Source organism: Merops nubicus, unplaced genomic scaffold (genome assembly GCF_000691845.1).
Source record: "Merops nubicus isolate BGI_N331 unplaced genomic scaffold, ASM69184v1 scaffold27006, whole genome shotgun sequence".
NCBI classification, from domain to species: Eukaryota; Metazoa; Chordata; class Aves; order Coraciiformes; family Meropidae; genus Merops; species Merops nubicus.
In genome coordinates this window covers 1-22394 of record NW_008616019.1, presented here as the reverse complement: position 1 = coordinate 22394, position 22394 = coordinate 1, and the positions used below count along the sequence as shown (strand labels likewise).

Below are 22394 nucleotides of genomic sequence, written 5' to 3'. Positions count from 1 at the left end.
TGGCAGTTGAAAGCCATTTTCCAAACAGATATGAACAACAGTATTCAGATTTTCTCTCTTCTCTGAATATGCTGAATATCCAAGAGCAGAGTATTGGTATTGAAATAAAGGTGGAAGTAAAAATGTACTTAGTACTTCATGGAAATTTTTCCAGGAATCCCCCAAAACATTGTGCAGCATAACATCTTTCATCAGTTATAGCAGTCATGCTAAGATTATATTAAGATTAAAACAACAGCGAGATTTTTCTTCCACTACTGTGAACAGAATGTTTGCACAATATAGTTGATGTATATTTCTGTGTTAAAGATTTACAGGACACCCTGGTGCCTACTTAAGGCTGATAAACCGGTGGAGACTGGAAGAGGTGAGTGCTCACCAACTACACATCAATTTACCTTCTGCCCAGAGATGCACTGAATGCAAGGAGAGGCAGACATGTAATTCTGTCTGGGCATTTTTGAGTGTGTTATTGGATTTTCAATTGTTGTCTAACTCCACATTACTGACACTACTATCTGCTTTAAAAACATATACATTTTGATATACACGACCTTTTCAATGCTAGAAGATTTGGTGTTTGTATCACATTTGGATACTAGTATCAAATGGTTTAAACATTACATTTTTACACTGGAAGTATCTCATCCTTGAAAAGCAGACATGAATCTGACAACTTTTTGCTTCCAAAAAGTCTCCTAACTTTTTCTAGCCTTGCTGACCAGGTAGATAAAATAATAACTTTAACATTCATACATATAGAACGCACTTGAAAGTTGACCAAAAAACTGAACAAACTTCCCAAAAGATATACTGGCATAATGTTCCGTGTCTATAAAACCAAATGGATTCAGAGACCAATGAGAGGCTGCTTTGCAAGTCAATCAAGGATCAATATAATTTTTTTGGCAAATACATTCAGAATTAAAAAACCATTTTACATTTATTGGAGGTGAACAGCAGCAGTTTTCTGGACCAGTCATGTAGTTTCCAGTGCACACTTAAAGCCCTGGTTTATTTCCCGCTTCACAGGTGAATAACTGAAACAACTTCAAAAATACATGACAAAAGGAAAAGTGGAAAATACAAGTCTTGCACTGCCAACATGAATTTACAAATGCTTGCAGATATGTAGATATTTTGGTCAATAGAGGTCATCAAAATACTAGCAAAAAAAAAAAAAAAAAAAAAACCAAGATAATCATTTAAAAGAAACATCCTAATTTTAAAGTAGTGAATCCTGAACATTCAGGGAAAGAACACTTGATAAATGAGTCGACATAAATTCACTGAACATCCCTCCGAACATCCCTCCGAAGTCTGCAAGGGCCTGAGCTGACCAAACAGCTTGCTACTGCCAAAAGAAGACAGTTCTGCTCTTCCTTTGAGCCCTCCCTCAGAAATTTGCTCCTTCCTCTTCCACAATGTGTTGGCTTGTCCAGCCCTGTGAGGAGCCTAACCAGTTCAGCCTGTACACGCAGAAAACTTCCTTTTTCTGTCTGAATTAGTTTTCTGATGAGTTACTGGGCTGAATCTTCTCACAGAGGGATCAGAGAACAAAGGAAGAGTCTCACCTCTCTGCAGGAGCAAAAATGGGAGAAAGAAAGAACCAGGTTTGGGAGGGAAGTGCAACAGTGAAGTGTTCAGATTCGGTCAGTTGCTGGTGGAAGATATTATTAGTAGTCTCTACTATTTTGCTTTTCTCAGAATGAAAAAAAAAAAAAGCCTAATAAACGAAATGCTTCATTAAAAAAGTCTCAACTCTATTGACCATATCTGTGCTAGGCCTTATTAGGAACATAATTTAGAATCTAATGCACAGATATCCTTCCAACAGCCCTCTCTTCACCTGTTGGATGAAGCCAAGTCTAAGACATTTAATAACACAGTATAGTCTAGTCCAGCATCCATGGGCATATTCAGACCAGAATTTATATATTAGTGATATTATGGTTGTAGCATCACTGCTGCTTCATTAATACTGAACCTAGGTCTATTGGCATGTGTGACTGATTGCTAAAAACAGGAGGATGATGGTTTAATAATTATGCAGAAAAGTTAATTTAAAAAAAGAAGTAATTATCATCTGCCACCCTGTTAATCTAAAGAGAAGCTGAATATAAGATCAACAGAACCCTCAGCAGGGACACAGTTTCTGAGCACTGTATAATATGGTATGTATAAGAAATTCATATCACATTTTCTTATAGGTCAGAACTAATTTTTCTCCCTAAAAGTGAAAGAAAAATAGTTCCAGTTCTGACAGTGATCTGTTTGACTTATCCATAATACTCAGGATTTAAAAACACAGCTTGGACTCCACTGTTTAGAGCCACAAAGTCAATTGTGCAAAATGCTGCTTGAAGGAAGAGTTTTTGGTTCTTTTCTGTTTCTTCCAATTCTACATGAAAAATTGTGGAATTACCTTAACTGGTACTAGCTGAACATCTCTCCCAAAAGGAGCACCACTTCTTCAAGGTCTGGAGCCACTGTTAAAGCAACCAAGCACTCAGCAAGAGACGCTAAGAACTGTTGTTTGACAGAGTTTTTTAGTTCTTCAAGAAGAGAACAGGTTTGCATAGTCCACTCAGTCACACACATTAAATAATACTCAATAAACATTATTAGGTGTATTATCTAGGTATAAACTGTTTGCCTGTGTAGCCAGGACAAATCTTTTCTTCATCCTTTGACTTGATGCCCAGTCAACCTCCTCAAAAACTACTGAAATCATTGGAGAAATTTGGTAGACTTTGCCTCTGTCCCACCCACAGCTGCACAATGTATTAGAAGCACTAAGCTGAAAACTGCATTGGTTGCAGCTGATTGTGACATCTGTAAAGAACTAGATGACAGGCTTAAAAAGCTGATGGTATGATATACTCGTGTTCCCATGAGTTTATATTACAAAAAAAAGAGAATGACATTTAATTTCCTTTAAGTAAATTATCTTATTTTCATTTCTAGTCTTTATAAAATGCTTTAAAACTCAGCATTATTTCTGTTTAACCTTTTGTTTCTTCTTTTCCGTAGTGCCACCCAAGTGGATGCCTTATTGATCTCTGTATGCAAATGGGTATTATAATGGTGTTAAAGCAGACCTGGAATAATTTCATGGAACTAGGCTACCCGTAAGTAAATAAGATGCCTGTGCTTTTTTAGGTCACAGAATAACATTAAGTTTATACTTTCCTTATGACCAGTTACATAAAAGCAACATATCTTAGCCATTACAGCACAAAATCCCCCCAGGACACAGAGCTCTTAAGACAGATCTCCAGACTTACAGACATAGATGGTGTTTGAGGGTTTTTTCCACATTGGACATAGTTTGCAAAATTGAAATGTAATATAAATATTAACAAATAAGCAAGATGTAGGAAGTACTTGATTTCGTTAAATCAATTTCCATGTTTTAAAACTCCTTAAAAATGATTGTAGGACTGTATTCCTTGCATAGGAAACGTTCTATGTGTCACTTTTTAACTATGTCAGTAAGTTCTAAATTGGATTTCTGCTGGGTGATAAAATATGCCTGAAAGAGCAGGTATGAGCTGGAAAAAAAATGCACTGCTGGCTTATACATGCTCAGAGATAGAAAAAAAGTACTGTCTGGTATATAGACATTTCCTTGTGATCTGCAGGGTATTATGGAACTAAAACGGTTGATGATTATTCATTTCCTATTGGTTCATGTTGTATTGATTAGTATTTAATGACCATGTTTAACGTGACTAATATAGACAGTTGATGCTAGAGACATCATGGCAGGTCGCCAAGGAAAATCAGCAAGTATGAAAACATAAGGGAGAACTGACATTATCAGAAGGTATGCCCCTGCAAAGCTCAGAGGGACTGGCTTCCCTGCAGGATCCTCAGCAGAGCTAGTGCAGAGTTCAGTCCCTGATCTGCAGACACGTGTTGCAGAAGTGATTTCAGGCAGCCTCGGTGCTGATCACATCTAGCTGTAATGAGAATGGAGTAAATTATTTAAATGCACAGAGTAATTGGAAATCAAGGTGCTCAAGGCTTACGATCTCTGCTTTCCCAGGTTTGTGCCTTGTGCTGCTTGCCAGGATTTTGCAGCTGCTAAGGCTGAAGGAATTAGCCAGGGTGGGAAGGAGGAACAGCAGCAGTATTGATCCTTCTCTTTCCACTCCCTCCCTCTTTTGTCAGCTTTCATTAGAACTTTCTGCTGCTTATTAATAGGGATTTTAAAGCCTAATAAAGAGCACAGAAGGGGATTAAGGAAAGTGACTGAAGGAGATAAGAGGAGATTGCTTAAGAACAAGTGATTTAATAGGAATAAACTGCATCAGGTAAAGTCAGTCTCTTCATTTTAGAGTCACAATGAAAATCACCACAAAAAAACACACAGTCACAACAATGTGAGATGCTTCACCTTATTCTGATGAGAGATGTATTTGTTCTCCAAACCTTTCATTCCACCTTCTAGCCCTGAAAAGCCGCAGGCAAGTGCATTTCCTTCTTGTATGGGTGGGGAAAAAAAAAAAAAAAAAAAAAAGATAATTTCTGCTAAGAGCATGATCAGAGCCAACGCCATGCAGATGGCCAGAAGATTTAGAGGCAATCCTGTAGTCTGTAGCAGAACATCATCACACCTCTACCCATGTGCTGGCTACTACCAGTCAGACAGAGACAGCACTGTGCAGTGCCAAAGCTGGTAGCAAAAAACATCCCACCATAAGACAACCCTAAAAGAGGAGCACCAGCAGCCTTTTTTGAAGTGGGTTTCTTGCACCATTTCAGGGTGGCATCCCAGCTCTTGTGCAGGCATGTGCTCTCACAGGGACTGCAGAGAAATGCAGGGCAAGTCAGAAATGCCACCAGCTGTTTCTTGGTGACAGGAACTGGTGACAGCGCCTGCTGTCATATTTCTCACTGGTACATGTGGCATTGGAAACTCTTCTGAATTTCTGCCTGAGAGGTAGAACAACTAGGTTTCAAAGAGGAGAGGACCTAGTATGTGAGCTAGAGCACTGATTGTTTAGTGGTTACGTTTTTAATACAAATACAGGTATGTTAGAGTGGTGCTTCTGCTTCATGCCAACACCACCTTGTGACCTCTGAAAGTGTGCAGTGGTTCTCCTCTCCTGCATAGATACATGTGCAATAACTAAGAAACAAAGTATGAATTATTGCTTCATTTGGAGGTGTAAAACTGCAATCTTAGGTTGAGGTTTTCCTTGAAAGGAGAACATACATCCGTACTAAAACCACTTTACATCACATTGCTTGCATTTTGCTCACGCATAAAGCAGAAAAATGACACGTCTTTGAATTTTACTAGGAATCTTAGATATTTATGGTTATGTGTTTCCCTTCTCACAAGGGAGGAAGTTAACTGGGATCTGTCTCACCATATTGGTCTCCCACCCATCTGATCCCTAAATTTGCTGCCTTTACAGGACACTTCTCACAGGCAGGACACAAGAGGTAAAGTCCCAAAATGTGCTGTGGACTGCAAAGATGTGCCATTAACCGTCCCACAGTTCATCAGTCACGACCATGCTCATTCACAGGAAAGGCCTTTCTAGGCTTTTTATACACTAGTGACTGTCTGCAAGCTGCTAAACCCAAATATTTTACTAATTTCTTGTGCTTCCAAATTTTGGCTTGAAGTCCACAGGCTTGTACTTCTACATGTTTTTTTTCCTTTCAGTTCTAGACTCTAGATATTAATGCCCTGAAATCAGTTGCATATCCATTTCTTAAATGGAGACAGGAAAAGCTACAACCTCTCTGATAATGGAAAATTGATCTCTAAGCTTTAAGAAAACAAGCAGTTGGCCAAACCCTTACCCAAGTTCAATGGCCATTTGCCTATTATTCACAGACCAGATTAGGCCACTGTGAAGTCACGAAGTAAAGCATAGTTAGGGAAAGGACTCAATTATTTGGGTGAGCCATCACCTTCTGTTTTGCTGAGACAAAGGGGCCAACCACAACTTTGAAGAAAATCTTTTTTGGTGGGGTCTTTTTTCTATACTTACTAACTATAACTCATGTCCTTTGTTGCTCATACCAGTGCAACTCCCTCACCTGGAGAGGCAAAGGTATTTATTTCAGATGTGAGCACTCATTTCTCTTCTGGCTCAGTGCCTCCCACAGTGTCCCTACACATGCATTTCTTCAGGAACAGTATCTTCTTTGTGAAGTCTGGTACAGTTTCTCATAGAATCATAGAATGTCTGGACTGGAAAGGACCTCCAAAGGTCATCTAATCCAACACACTCCGCCATAAGCGGGGACATCTCCAACTAGATCAAGCTACTCAAAGCTTCATCTAAAGCTTCATCTTCATTCTCTATTTCTGAAGATGGATATCAAGCAGTATTAGCATTTTGTTTACTGATTTCTCAGTTAGAGCTCAACTGTCTCCACACCACATTGCATCCTGCCATACAAACACACACTGAAATGATTTGCCGTTCTATATAGAGAAAAAGAAAGTAAATAAATAATTAAAATATGTCAAAATTCCTCCACCATTTTAACTCTATCTAGCCCTGGATTACAGCCCATCAGCCATATCTGTTTTCATACCTACTATGTGGTGTCATCAGCCCCATGTATGACTAACACTCTCTTTTCCTGTGCATTAGGAAATTAATTTTGCAATTACTTAGGAAATTAATTTAGCCTCTTCCAATATTGTGATAAATAGCCACTAATATTACTTATCTTGTTTTTTTAATTTATTTGAATATGTAGGCTGATTCAAAACTGGTGGACCAGGAGAAAACTACGACAAGAGTATGGCACACAGAGGAAAACAAGCTTCCCACAGTGGGAAAAGGACTACAATCTGCAACCTATGAATGCTTATGGACTCTTTGATGAATACTTAGAAATGAGTATGGCACTGACCCTTGCTCTCTCTCACACTAGATTTTAATGTTGTTACTTTTTTGTTGATGTGGTCTGGTGTATTTTTTAAAATATTGTGCAATATTTCGACAGTATATTCATATTGTTGTATGAAGCTAAATAGGTTACAAAATGGTTTTCATTCTCACAGGTGAGGTGAGGAACAGGAGTGCATTTGTAAGAACCAAACCAAAGTAGCTAACTACACTGCTGCTGGTTTCCTAATCCCACTTCTATGAAACACGTCTCATTCTGGCATTATGTGAGGAAGGTCAGCTTCCAAACCAAAGGCCACCTCTTCACCTTCATACATTTCTGAAAAACCTTGCTGTTATTTACTAAAGGAAGTTCCCTTTGGCTTTTATTTTTGAACTGTGTGGTACAGACCTGCATGCTTTTTAAATTTTTTTAAAATTCACCATCATTTACTATCTCACGTTTACAAAGTAGCTTGCTGCCAAAAGGCATTGCTCTGTCCAGAGAAGAGAGGACGATAACTGTTCAAAGATTTGTTAAGGAATAAGAACTTTTGCCCTATGTGTCTGAAGTGTGTATGTCATTATATTTTCTTTTTCTCCCTCACAAAATTCTTTTCAAATTAATGGGAAATTCATCAGCCTGGAAACCTGCCTCTAAAAACATACACAAAGTTTCAAACTGCTGCTCCCCAAACTGCAAAATTTAAAATTAAATTCCTATAAAAAGGAATGTATCAGCCCTAATCTTTGCAGTTATTGAGGGATCCTCATTGATGCTGAAGTGAAAATGTCCCCTTTTTTTACAAAATCTAAATGTTGCTGTCTATTCTAGGGACAGATGTGCATTTATCATCCTTGCTCCAAACTTTTGGCAAGGAATCGCTGTACAAGTGTCACTAGACTATTGTATGGTACACTATAATAAGAAATGTTTATACATTTATGCGTAATGTTTGTATCCATATATCATTTGGTATCTTAGACCCTGGGATTAGATCTTAATAGTTATACTGTGATCTTTCCTTTTTTTCCTAGTTCTTCAGTTTGGGTTCACAACAATTTTTGTGGCAGCTTTTCCACTGGCACCACTTCTGGCCTTACTTAACAATATTATTGAAATACGACTTGATGCATACAAATTTGTTACCCAGTGGAGAAGACCTTTAGCTTCAAGAGCCAAAGATATAGGTGAGCTCTTTATATGCATGTTTGTTATGTCTGTATGTGTGGTGTTTTTAAGGCAGAGCATAAACCACTTCAAGTAAGTGCAGATTAAGATCTTTTCAGTTATCTTCCCTATTAACAACACACAATTCGATTATTAAAAAAAACTTCAGGTAGCTGATGCCAATCTAATTATGTAATTAATAGTCTATATCAGAAAATGTCTTTTAATTATTTTCTTGACTTCAGCCAAGATGTTTTAATTAAGGGATTGGTGTTCTCTGCAGGCTTTTTCTTGTGGCAGACACACTATGTGAACACGTGCTGCTGCTCAGTTTAAATATAATAACCAGACACAGCAACTGAAATGTGAAAATCAAGTTAAAGCAGCCATCATCCTGTAAGGGACATGTGTTTTATATTTACCTGGCCAAAACCAAGTTCCCTTGTGACTCGGGGACTATGTCCACTAGGTCCATAGTGGGTCAGACAGGGTGGGTCTAGATCCCAAAAGATGACTTGCTCTCAAGCGAGGCACACCTTCATTGCTAAACATGGGGTTCACATAACTTTGAGGTCACCCAGACACACACTAATGTAAGGGCTCTCTGAAAATATTTTGAATATAAGTCTCTTCTTTCCTTGCAGTGTACAAAAACACCCTTAGGAAGGATCCTGTAAAACAAAGTCTTCTGCCCAACACTGAATCCCTGGTGTCTCTGGAGGGGTAAATAGGGTACCTTGCTGCCCACTTGCATTGCAAAAATTAGTAGCCCACATCATGAAGTAGCAGAAGCCCAGGCTTTGTGCTCCCAGAATGGTCCACCATATGCCTAAAGTCTGTGTCTAAGTAAAGCTCTGAATGAAAACACTGTGGATCTATGAATTGAGGTACAAGCCTGGACATCAGCCAGTACACAGCATACCCTGCAGACCTAATTCCTGAAAAAACAGTTACATAACATAAGTAATGAAGGCACAGAAAAAAAATAGTGGGTTTTTTTTCAGGCTTATTCAGGTGTGATTTCCCCAATTTAGTTGCACTTGGACTTGCTTTCTGTTCAGCAAAGTTTCAGGGACAGCTTGATGCCTCATTAAAATCAATGTATATGTCTAACCTGCTTTTGGTGGAGTTCTCAGTGTTGGTCCTGATGACCAGAGTTGTTGTGTGTCTGCATCACAAGATCTGTTAGACAGTGGAAGAGAGGCCAAAAAGTCCAGGTGATGCCTGGTGATACAATGGTGCCAATGCATAGCATTAGCATGCCATTAAGATTTTGATGCTGATAGGTACATGCTGACCAGGGGTGCAGGAGTTACACACAAGGCCCCTGTGACAGGCAGATCATGGATTGCACATATTCATGTCTGCTCTGGAAGTCTCTCCTCAAAGGCTGGACAGCCATCATTATAACCAGGGAGGTTTACTCTTAAACCTGCCCACACAGTTTTATGGCTTGGTGGAGCCAAGGCCTCCATGAGCATTTCTGTGGTTTCCTTGAGATTATTTGCAGGATAAACAAAATTCTCACACACTGGGAACAGAAATCTAGTCCACTGAGGTTCTGAAGAAAAACTGTTCTTACTCAGTGACTCTTAGAAACTACATAAAAAGACCTTGGGTGGTGAGGGCAACTGCTTCAGAGCATGCAGTATCTCAGGCATTTTGATTTGTTTTCCTGGAGCTAACATACTGTCCTTGTTGAACAGGAATCTGGTATGGGATACTGGAAGGCATTGGAATTCTTTCTGTTATCACAAATGCATTTGTTATAGCTGTGACATCAGATTTCATCCCTCGCCTTGTTTATGCTTACAAATATGGACCTTGTGCTGGCCAAGGCGAAGCTGGACAAAAGTAAGCTTTCCTTTGGGAAAACAGATGTGCATGAGAATCACTCACCACTTGAATAGATAAAGCAGTACTATCTGTATGTTCTGATTCCACTAACCCAAATGTATTGTTTGTGTAACAGATATTAGCCATAGGTACTGATGTTTTGCATGTTCACAGAATGAGGTTCTGAGTGACTAGAATTTATGATGATAATTCAAGGAAAACATGGCAGAGCTGTTAAAGAGATTTGGTGTGTGTAATGGTATGCTGCACAAGTTACAATTCCCAGCTGGCATACATGGATATGACCCTCTCTTCATTCTGAACCAATGCTCATATTTATCAGTTATGGATTTAATTAGCATTTTCAACTTTTTGATTAGGCTTTTTTTTTGTGGATGTGTTCAGCACGTATTGCTCAGAAGAGTAGTGTCTAACAGGAGGAAGCAATTCCCAACTAATAAACCAAGATACACTTACAGAGAGCAAAGTAATTTGTTTTTCTTCTAAAACTAGAATCCTTAGATTAAATCTTTTAGGAGACATTTGTGAACTGAATCCTTGCTGCCTAAGTGGATTTTCTTTCAGTGTTGCTAAAGATTATATTAGTCTGTGCACACTACCAGCAAATATGAGTATAGCTGCTAAATGGAAATGTAAATTCCAGGCTGTTGGGCTCAGGGAAGGTCATTGAATTCAGCTGAATACAAATAGACACAGTTTGCAAAGTATCTCCTAGCAGCTCCATTAGCAAGAACCCTACTGTTCAAAGAAACCCAAGCTAAACAATAAACTGACAGAGAGCTTACATTCTGCTATTAGACATATGGCAGGTTGATTTTTATTCTCTGCTACAAAAAGCAAGTTCTTCTGTTGCTGCTTTTTTTGTTGTCTTTGGGTTGTCAATACTGTTTAATCATACTGAGGGAAGAAGGGCAGCTGGTGTGTCAGCTCCTGATGAGCAGTGATGCTAACTTGCCGTCCTGCAAGGAGTTGGGCATTTTAGTTTGAGCCAGGGCAAATGTTCCATTTATTTTCATGAAGAGATAAAGTACCTTCACAGGTAAAGTGTTTGGTCTGGTGCCAGTTGTTCCTGAGCATGTGCCTCTGCTTGTGTCATTATGAAGTTCCATAGGACATTGAGGTACTGTCAGCAACTTTCCTTGCTACTGATTTTCTCAGGACCACCATGCATGAAAAAAACAACACCTTTAGAAATTTTATTTTTAAGAAGACTTAAATTTGACTCACTGGCTTTGAAACTAGTTCTACACAGGAGAAGTAGCTTGGTTGACAGAGGAAACTCATCATCTTTCCACAAACTTCTTGTACATTGTTTTCACAGTTCTGCTGCTTTCCTGAGTGAATTTCTAGATTAAACCATCATACAGAAATCCTCTGAAGGAAGGAACTAACTTGGCTAAAAATTATTTATGTCAGCGTTCTGGATTTTATTATTGATAAGTACTGTTATAAAAGCAGGGGGATAGTAAAAAATCTGCAGGAATATTGAATTTTCTCAAATTAAGGAGCTAAGAACATCTGCATTTGAATAACTTAAATGGGAGGTGCTTTTTTCTTTCAATAAACATCTGTAGGTATTAGATCCATATAACACTCAGTGTCACTAGAAAAATAGTTCCAAAAATGGTTCCAAAATTGGCTCCAAATCCAATCAGCGTGGGGATTTTGAGACAAATCTATAAGGTGTTTAAATGTAATTTCTCATAGGCTGCAAAACGCATCACTTGGGGGTGGGGGGGAAACCCCACACACAGAAAAAAGCCCACACCAAACCAACCCTTGCTGTTCATTATGCATTATCCTCTGCACCAAGCTGAGAAGTGTGATTAGACCTACCTACACTTGGGACAGTGCAGAGTGAACAGCACAAAACACTTGTCATCTCTCTTCTCAGCTTTGTTAACACCAAACTTGAGCCTTCTACTGACTCCCACAGCCCTTCCTCAAATGATCTACATTCTTGTCCTTAGTATTCTCCAAATTCTGCCTGCCCTTCCCAGTGCTTAGCCACACTGGAATCTTTCAGTACTGAATTCTTCTGATTAACTGGATGTTTCACAAAAGAGCTGTTTGAAGTGTGTTGCCTTTCCATCTGATTTAATGTTACTTTGTACCATTAAGGTAACAGCTGGAATATTCTGATTACCTTCCTAGTGCTACTCAATATTTTCTCTACCTCTATTGTGTCACCTTTTAGATGACTTTTTTTTTTCAAAAGTAATTTTTTTCTTTTCCAAGTCTTCACCATGCCTTCTTCCATAGAAGTCTACCGTTGCTTCATTTTTATTGTCCATCTGACCTACTTGAGTATTTCTTTTATATTGCCTCAACATCCCTTTCAAATGTTAATAAGCATCACATTTATACTGTGGATTTCATCAAAGCTGGAGAACATCCTCCTAGGTAGAACAATTAATGGAAAAACCTTGCTGTGACCTGACTACAGGATTTTTTCCCCTCTAGGTGTATGGTTGGCTATGTTAATGCCAGTTTATCAGTATTTCTGGTGTCAGACTTTGAAAACCGTTCAGAGCCAACATCAAATGGAAGTGAATTCTCTGGTTCACCATTAAAATATTGCAGGTAAGTATCTGATCAAAATACCTCTCTGCTTAAAGACACTGCAAAGTAGAAACATCATGATAAATTTGTCATTGGAACTAATTTTCAGATCTTAAAAAACAGCAATGGAAAAAATTAACTGCACCATTCAGACACACGCTCATGGTACCGCTTGGCTTTTGCCTGCACGATTCCTTCCTTAGAGGAGAAACTGAAAAGTGAATATCTGATAGCTGTTCCTCCAAATGCAGGATTTCTATGGTGTCATGGCTTGAATCAGACACAACTATCATGGAGAAATATGGTATCAAAGGGCCAGTAGTAGGCACCTGATTACTTAGAAACAATAATTGGATTATATCATAGCACATGCACGAAGACACCAAGGTTGCACAGAAGTGAACACACTGAGTTATTTCACAAGTCTGTCTGGCATAAACATGGCCTGTCCTAAACTGCCTTTATAAAACCTCAAATCCAGCACTTCCTAACTGTTGAATGGTTAATGTATTTATGTCATTGTTTACAGGTGTAATTATTAGTAATAATCATAATCTTGTGGTTTCAATCAAAATAAAATGAGCAGTTAATTATCTATATGTCTTTGTCCTCAGCCAACAGATTGGAGAAGTAGCCTTCTGTGACTAGTCTGTTGCACCTGACTGATTTTAATGGTCCAAAGAATCAAAGAACTACACATAAAGGTCTTAAATGAAGTCCAAACCAAAAGTACCAAACAACAAATACAGCTACCATTTTTTATTGCAGCATTGGTTTACAAGCATGAGTCCTGGTAGCTGTAATACACTTAGTCCCAGAATTTTTCACTGTGAACAATTAAAATATCCTTTCATGAGTGTCTAAAGTAAAAAAAGTTTTTCTATGATACAGCAGATGTCAGTGATACTTTATGATATTGTGTCATTTTTATTAATAATAAGAGGTTTGAGTGGTATAGGATAACGAACCGGTGAGGTGGTTTTAATTTAACTGATATTAAGGACTGTTGCAATTTATTTGACAGAAAGAATATCCCAATGTTGAATCCACAGATAACATTTTCTGTGGAGCAGAACCTCTTTGAGAATACTCCAGTCCACATTGTTTGTCATAGCACTATTTAATGTTTTGTAATTCTGATAGTTCTGTTCCCCTTTTTAATTCCTTTCTTCCCCAATGTCAAGCATAAGGTTGCTGCTGCTTAGAACTGATTGTGGAAATCCCATCAGTAAAAAAAGTTGTCTCTTCAATACCCCATGAACAGAGCACTATTAAAATTGGTGCCATAAATCTCCAGAAGATAAATCTGTTCTTTTTGGGGACACTGATTGTTATGTATGTCTATTCTTGAAAGAAAATTAATGTCTCACTTTCTGTGGATGAGTTTATCAGCTACTTTACCCACTTAAATTCTACTAAAACGTCGGCCATTTCAATTGCACTTCAAGCCAGATATTGGCAGTGAGGTAAGGAAATACTACGTTCTGTTGTATACTAGTGTAAACATTTTTCCAGGAAGACAGTCTGTCTGAACCAAAAGCAGTGGCCATGTTCAGTTAACTTCTGCTCATGTGGAACCAAGATGGTGCCACGCTACTCTGGTTGTTTAGAAAAGATTTCCCCATTGCTTCATGTTCTTAGCAAGTACAAAAAGGAGACATACTCTACTGACCTGGGACTCGGTCCAGGGACTTCTGTTTTCAGGGTGCTTAGGGTATTGTAAAACATCCTAAACTATGAACTCCGCATGCTGGTTGCAGAATGGAAGGCCATCTCGGTTTTAAGAGCTTGCATTAGACATACTGCAATTTGAGACAGTTTTGTGACTAAGATGTCGACACAGTTTATTTCATTTTGTGTAGCATTCTTTACTATCTAAGAACACGAACCTTCGGTGAGAAATACAGGTTGTCAGAGAGGTGAAATAACTCTTTATTTCTTTTGCTCATCTGAGTTTTTTTTTACTTTTCTTGAACTAATTTTGAGATCAAGCCTTAGGGTATTATTTACTATGGTATTTTCTGTATTTTTTGTAATGGGTTTTCTGTCCCATCTAGGAAACTGATTAAGGAGAAAACAATTTTTTCACTACTTATAAATTAAGTTTATGCAATAATATTTTGGATTTAATGTGCTACTAGTAGAAATGAGCTCCAACACCTGTGACTTAAACAGATTCATGACTGGTTAATATAAGTCTGGAGTCTTCCTAGATCCAGCTTTCTTAATAGATATCTCTAGTTGTGATATTGAGACCTAAAGTCTTAAAAGAAACATTGTGAAACAAGAAACTAGATCCCTTTCTTACACAGCCCTTGCCCTGTTGGTATACCAAGAAGGGCAGTTCTGTCTCCAGTAAAATCAAGATTAATCATGAGACTTTACACGAAGGATGCCCAGCTAGTTGACCAAGGGCCAAATGGAGCCCATGAGGCAGTTTTGTACGGATTTTAGGAAGGATGTCAGGTTGGCAAAATTGGCAATACTTATGGTTATAAAATAAATTTACAGGTAGAAGAAAGTGACCCTCAAAATAGCAGAGCATCCCACCCTGCTCCATGTTCTGAGGAAGTGCCTGCAAGCACATTGGACTGCTGAGGGAGGTGCTGTAAGGTCAAACTGATGGTGCTGAGCATCCAACACCATCTGTATTTGCTTCAGCAGTTTGCTTCACACAGGCACTGGCCTGGTCCTTTGCACTGAATTTCCGTTAGCAGATGGAGTGTGAAGTGCACTCCTGGAGTACGTCTTATTGTTTGGTTTCATCTGAAAGTAAACCCTTCTGGATGAGCCAAAGTGAGGCAAAAGGAGGTGAACAGGACACTTGCTTCAAAAGCATGCACCTGATCTGAAGTGACAGACTAGCGTAGGCCCAGCCGATGAAGCAAGCAGTGTTGTGGTAACTTTTACAGTCTGACCTGAGATCATTTTGGTGCAGAAAATGCAATGATCAAGGGCAGCTGGGTTTGGGTTTTGCCTTCCTTCCAGGCATCAGGGCAGGACATTGCTAACTACTGTACTCTGCTTGTCCTTCAGGTACAGGGACTACAGAGACCCTCCTCACTCCCCAGTGCCCTATGGTTACACGCTGCAGTTCTGGCATGTCTTAGCAGCACGGTTGGCTTTCATTATTGTATTTGAGGTCAGTGACCATTCAAGAGGCAAACCAAAAACCACACAATTAAACAAATTTCCCTCTGAAGCTTTTTCATTGGGACGATCTGTGATGGCAGCTGTGTTTTGTTTCTGCTATTTATATTGTGCTTTGTATTCTCAGATTTGTTTTCTGAACAGTCACAGGTATTTAGGTTCTAAGAAAAAGGAGAATGCAGCACTTTAAAAACTGTTACAGTGGTTTGCACAGTGGGAAAATAAATGAAGCTTTTATTTACTTTCTGAAGTCTGGAATTCATAACCTGTCTACGCTGTGAAGCCATATGCTGACTAGTGTGTGAGGAAGGGGTGAAGGAACATGAGAAGAAAAGATGAAATCTGAACAACTGAAAAATTAAGATCATTTAAGTTATAGTATTTACACATGTAGCTTTGTTCTCTATTTTTTAATACTCTTTATTTCTACAGAATGATTATCATTCACAAAGATGATAACGATAAATGGACTCCATACATTTGGCAACATTCATAATTTAGTACTTACTGTTCAGAAATAAGTACTTCCTACTTCAGATTTCTTATCTCATAAATCTTTGTCATAAGACCAACCAGAAAGATAATACCAGCTTCCCATGCTTGGTATTTCCATGCTGATTTTGAAAAAGCATCTCTTAAAGCCTGGATCTCAGGTGCCTGAATGTCCCTACCAGAAACCAAAGGCTCAGCATCTCCAGCACAAGCGGTTTGAAACACCTTTTACACTGTAAAGAAGCCAAACAGGGAACAAATGATTTTTAAAAACCCTTTACTCAATCCTCTGCTCTGAAATCATAGCAACAGAGCATCCAACACAGATATGGCAGCTGTAACCACCATTAATTATTGGCATAATGTTCATGAGCGCATACTCCATTTCTGACACACATTACTGTGTAAATTCATTATAAACTGAGCTTTTGAAGCACCTCTTTGGATCACAGAACAGAAGCATTTGAATTTGAGGAGAGGTGAAAGGGAAACATTTTCTAGATTATTTCGTACATAAGGATGTGTTGCTTGCTCAGTAGAAGCCTAAGGTCTACAGTGAATTCCCCCTAAATGTAATTTTCAGCATTTCCCAGAAAAAAGGAACTGCAGGTTGGTCTTCCTCCTTCTTCTTCACTGGCCTAACTGATTAGAGCTTGGTCCTAAGAAGATTGCTATTCCATCACCTCTACCACAACCAAGGAAACATTAAGAGAGAGAGAAAGAAAGAGAGAAAGAGAGAAAGAGAGAGAAAGAGAGAAAGAGAGAAAGAGAGAGAGAGAGAGAGAGAGAGAGAGAAAGAAAGAAAGAAAGAAAGAAAGAAAGAAAGAAAGAAAGAAAGAAAGACAAAGAGACAGAAAGAAAGACAGACATACAAACAGCAAGACATATAGACAGCAAGACATATAGACAGCAAGACAGAGAGACAGCAAGACAGAGAGACAGAAATAAAGATATCTAGAAAGACAGAAAAAAAGACAGAAAGAGAGACAGAAAAACAGGAAGGCAGAATGAACGACGGAAAGAGGAACAGAAAGACAGACAAGACAGGAAAACAGAGACATAGAACAATAGAAAGACAGGAAGACAGAAAAACAGAAAGTAAGACAGGAATACAGAAAGACAGAAAAAAAGACAGAAAGACAGACAGATAGCAAGACAGACAGAAACATAAAAAGACAGAAACAGAAGTACAGAATGAAAGACAGAAAAAAAAAAAAGACAGACGATGAGACAGACAGACAGAGACAGAGACAGACAGAGACAGAGACAAGGGAAGGGAAGGGAAGTATGGATTTGACTGAGGTCTGGTGGCTTTGATCTCTTCATTGTTTCTTGTGCTGCCAGTACTGAGAGCCAGGGTATTTGTCTCCAAACAGCCCTGCCAGGTCATCTTAAACAGTTTTAAGATTGAAGAGAGCCTGGCTTCTTGATACACACTTAGCCTAAAGGCAGCTCTGCGTAAACGCAATGATAACTGAGGCAAGAAAAAACAGCCATGCTCAAGTCTCAGTGGCCAGCCACATTTGCTACCTGCTGTGGAGTATCTTTTTGTGTCTGCTCAATACTTGTGCAAGAGATTTGAGTTTGCTTTGCCCCAACTAAAGCCATAGGCTGGCTCAAAACCCAACAAAAGTATTTCCTGTCGCTGCAGAAGTAATTATTTGTCCAAGCTAAACTGGCAGAAGAAGTTTTTGCGTTTTTTTTTTTAGGTTTGACAAAAAAAGAAAAAAAAATCAAACAGCAATTAAAGAATATTTTATTTCTCATGAGGGAAGAATACATAGGAAAACATGTTACAGTCTCTTCTCAATGGCTTTCAAAGGAATGGTTCTGCTTGGAGAAAAAAAAAAATACCTTTATTTCTCCAATCTAGAATGTGTCCTTTCTGAGATGGAGTATTTTTCTACTGCTCTGTTCCTCCTCTCAAGTGGAGTAAATCTTCAAATAGCATCTCTGAACAAATAAAAAAGTACACTCAAGCTATCCTCCCCCATTACTCTCAAGCTTTGTTGTGTCACGCCTAAAAAGTAAGGGACAAGGGATCAGCCACCTAGTATTTAATTGTGAAGTTTAGTAAACAGGAATATGTCTTTGGATGAGAGACACAGTCTAAGAAAAAATGTTCTGTTTTGCATAGTTAATTCATTAGTTCCAATACCGATGTAAGGGTTTTCTGGCAACAGGGAAGTATTCTACCATTTGATCCTACTCTTCCTCCAGAGCCATCCATTAACACCAGACCCTGACCAAACAACCTTACAGCAAATCATGACTTCGAGAGTTAGGACATGAGTCCTACAATAGTTTTGAGATCTTACTTGGACCCAGCTGCTCATAACCTTTGCTGCAATCCATACTCCACTGACTTTGGCCAAGGTTTTTGTGGGGAAAAAAACTTCATGGTTTGGTTTCTTCAAATTTAGTAATAGATCTAGTTCTAACACAGCATTTTTTTTGTGAATTGGAACGAGACAGTTTTCAGAAGATACGTAAAGTACTTGTTTTCTTCCTAAGATTTAATTTTTCATTACTTTTTTGTTTTCACAGCACCTTGTGTTTTGTATAAAGCACTTGATTTCCTACTTAATCCCAGATCTCCCAAAAGATTTGAGAGATCGGATGAGGAGAGAAAAGTACTTGATTCAGGAGATGATGTATGAAGCTGAGCTAGAACGTCTGCAGAAAGAGCGGAAAGAAAGGAAGAAGAATGGAAAATCTTATCACAATGAGTGGCCATGATGGGGTGAGGAAGAAACTGCTTAAAAGAAGATACGAATGCTGTTTATGAAAAATTCCTGAGTTTCTACAGTGGAAAGTGCACTGAGAGAAATAGTCTGTCAATGCTGTGTGCATTTAGCACATGTGCATCCATGTTTAATAGGGTGCATATTGTCATAAGCCTTTTGAAATTAGAGGTCTTGCAAGGCTTTAGTCTTCTCCAGAGCTAACGTCAGCATGAGCAGATCAGAGCAATGCTTAAGTCTCTGCACTCTTCCCAGGAAGATCCCAGGCCCTGACTTAAATTCAAGGCCTTGAACTTCAAAGCAGCTATATATCTTACAGTGCTTTACGGAGTTTGGACTCAGCTCGTTCCTACGACCAAGTTGCTGCTTCATAACCAGTGACCGTGTGTTGGCAATATGGCAGTACTTGTCCACGTAGGTGACCACCACCTGTAGAACATGCATGGCAACACTGCCCTCTTCCACAGCGGACTAAGCTGTAGTAGCTTGCATTTAGCACAAGTTAAGGTCACATATATGGACCATTTCCATTACTCAAAAAAAAAATTGAAGTATTTTTTAGGAGGAGGTGCTTGACCAACTGGTCTAACAATTCTGAAAAATGTAGGTGTGCAGAAGTGCTGGCAAACAAGCATTTAAAGGTGGCCAGAGGTATCTAACTGTAAGGTCATTTATCTGGAAGTGATGTGCTAAGCTGATAATAAGTTTTTAAAGATTTGAACAGTGCCTTTTCAGCTATTGGACAGTCTGTTCTCTGAAGGAACAATTCGGGCAAGGGCATCATGCCCAGAACTGCCCATGTAATTCTATTGCAAGATCACATTGAGGCCTCATCAGCAATTATAGTGTAGGATACATGTAACAGGACACGGACTGTGTCTTAAAAAGCTATCTGCATATGTAAAACAAAAAAACCAACAGATAAGCAGGTCAGTAGAGCAAAAGAACACGGTCATCTAGAATCTCTATACTTATTTTCTTTATTCATCCTTCCATTATGAAAGGGTGGTGGCGAAAAAAAAAGAGATTGCAGTAGGAAATAGCTTGAAATCCTTCATGCACAGCAATTCTACACAGGTCGCAGAATTAGATTTGGGTGAAATGGGCCACTGTCTATATCCTTTTGCAAATTCTTTAGCATTTAGAAACTAAAAATTTCCCAGATCATTAACCCAAAATAGTGAAGTTGTTGGTCTGAAGACTGCAAGAGAGTTGGATGTAGCAACATGAATCAAAATGCTGAGTGTTGTGAAAGCTCTGCCACCTCTTTGCTTCAAAGTGGTAACATTGCAATTCTTGCAGAACATACAGTGGCATAATCAGCCACAACAAAAACAAGGAAGTTCAAAAGCCAAGATTGTAAGAAGCCAAGGGAAAGTAAGCCTATGTCCTGGTGGGGAAACAGCTAAACTCAAAATACTGGACCTGATCAATTTGCTTAAGTGGAGCTACATGAAAATTGTTTTCTCAGAAATCTTAAGGAATTGTGACTTCGTTAGTTTGACGATATTAATTGAAGAGGCAGGAAAATTCAGCAAGTTGTTTCTACAAGTTCTGCTGGAAATCAACTGATAGAAGGGCTAGAATTTGCCCGTCTGGACAGATCACACAACACTAGACCCCATGGGTGGATGCTTCAGGCTCCACATCAGGACTACTTGCACCAAGACCCCATACTGCTGAACTACATCTATTAAGTTCTTTCCACTGCAACAGAGAACTGTGCTATTTCCAGGTGGGTGGGAAGGTTTTAATGAAAGGTAATATGGCTTGAGAAAGGAGAGGAGTGGAAGAAAATGTACACACCCTCATCTCTGTAGCCACTGCTTGCCTACACTTTGCTTCCTCACAGTAAGGAATCTCCTCTGATAGTGACCCATAATCCTACATGAAAAGGATAAATGGCACAGCAGCTCTCATTTATCAGGTGCTTCTAGACTAAGCCTGAAGCTCCCATGAGACAACATAAGCACTGAAGGATTAATCTGTTCTCCATTGACTCGGTGCCAAACTGAGTGTGGAGCACAACTAGTGGTTGTGGGTCGTCTTCTTGTCTAATGAGGAAGTGAACTTGTTCATCTTGGCTTCAGCTTATATCAGCTGTGGACACATCCCATGTGGGCAGTGGAGAAATGGGGGTATTTCTGGCTCTGTAAATAGGGGTTTGAGATTAGGTGATGTCCTCCTCCATAATGCACTTAGCGATGGTTAGCATTTACCATCCACCACCTACAGGGGTGCACTGACAGTCTGAGTTTCAGTCAGGATCACTGTACAAAATCACATTCAGACTAAACTCACGTAAGCAAATGGCTCAGTTTGCATACCCTCCATTTAACCTCTAAAACAAGAGATGACAAGAGCTTAGAAACTGTTTCCTAAGTGGTGAGATGTGAGTGAAACATAAAATCCATGTCACTCACCTGAGTGTGAACCTTTGCAAACTCCTGCAGTAAGATACAGCCTTGTCAGTGTAGATCTCAGTAACTTCTGACAACTGAAACCTTGTGGAGCATAAATTGATTTCCACTCTATAGAAACATTGCAATGTAATGTGACAAAATAAATAAAATGCAGCAGAAATATAATAGATAATAATGGCTTTTGAGACTAGTTTTCAACATAGCTACATTATGATGAATTTTCACGATGACACATCGCTACAAGTAGTGTCCCTTTCTGCCCTAAATGAGAACACCAGCTGGCTGCTCACTTACCAAGTTCGTGCTGATTGTGATGCTGAAAGGGGCTCTGGCCTCCCGGGCACATCCTGAGTGCAATTCTGCTGTTTCATGTTGACCAGTCAACCCACCAAGGTTTCTGTGCTGCTCATCCACTGAATAGATTTTGCTTGAGTCCTTCAGAGCTATACAGCAGAATACTCAGGAAAAGTGACCCCCTTTCATTTATTGTATTAATGAGGAAAATACAATACAAATAATAGGCTAATAATAATAGGTGGAAGTTTAATGATGTCTAGAGAGCAAATTTATGCCATTCCCTTCTTTCTGATCTGATGATGAGTTTTGTTTAAACCTCCAGGTGACCGTCCTATATGTTGTTTACTTATTCCAGCTCCACATGAGCACTATGTTCAAGAGATTGAGAAAAAAAAAATGCAACCTCAGTGCATGCCACACATTTTAGCAAGCAGGACAGCACACATCAAAGGATTTACTGTGAAATCATCTTGCAATCAGCACAGGATTGATCTCTACAGACCACTCTTGACAGCAAGCATGTACTTCATGAGCAGTTACACACCAGTTTTTAAAACCAAGGGGAAAAAACTGTATATTAGGACTGTTTTTCAGCCTGTTTGGTACGTTTTTGCATTCTGTCCCATGGTGATTTTGCAGATCTTAGAATGTAAAATGTAAACGAACAACCTGGATACTTCAAAAAAAGAAAAATCCTAGGTATCGAACATCATCTGCGTTCAAGCCACGAAATACTGCAACAGAAACCATTGTTTACAAATTTAATTTTTTTTTATTTTAAATCTTTCTGAAGGGGACTTATATTATTTACTATACATATAATATAAATATA

General features: G+C 38.9%; 1 protein-coding gene across 1 annotated transcript in view; it reads left to right on the top strand.

The window, feature by feature from the left end:
- The window catches only part of ANO4 (anoctamin 4), a gene marked incomplete at its 5' end in the record, with an annotated part of 49867 nt that extends 31030 nt beyond the window's left edge, over positions 1–18837 (top strand). Inside the window, 8 exons of the mRNA XM_008942727.1 lie at positions 310–367; positions 3034–3131; positions 6736–6878; positions 7905–8057; positions 9744–9891; positions 12358–12477; positions 15493–15598; positions 18646–18837. Of these exons, the coding sequence (XP_008940975.1) occupies positions 310–367; positions 3034–3131; positions 6736–6878; positions 7905–8057; positions 9744–9891; positions 12358–12477; positions 15493–15598; positions 18646–18837 (1018 nt within the window). The remainder of the gene's footprint in view (positions 1–309; positions 368–3033; positions 3132–6735; positions 6879–7904; positions 8058–9743; positions 9892–12357; positions 12478–15492; positions 15599–18645) is intronic.
- Between the last annotated feature and the right edge of the window lie 3557 nt (positions 18838–22394).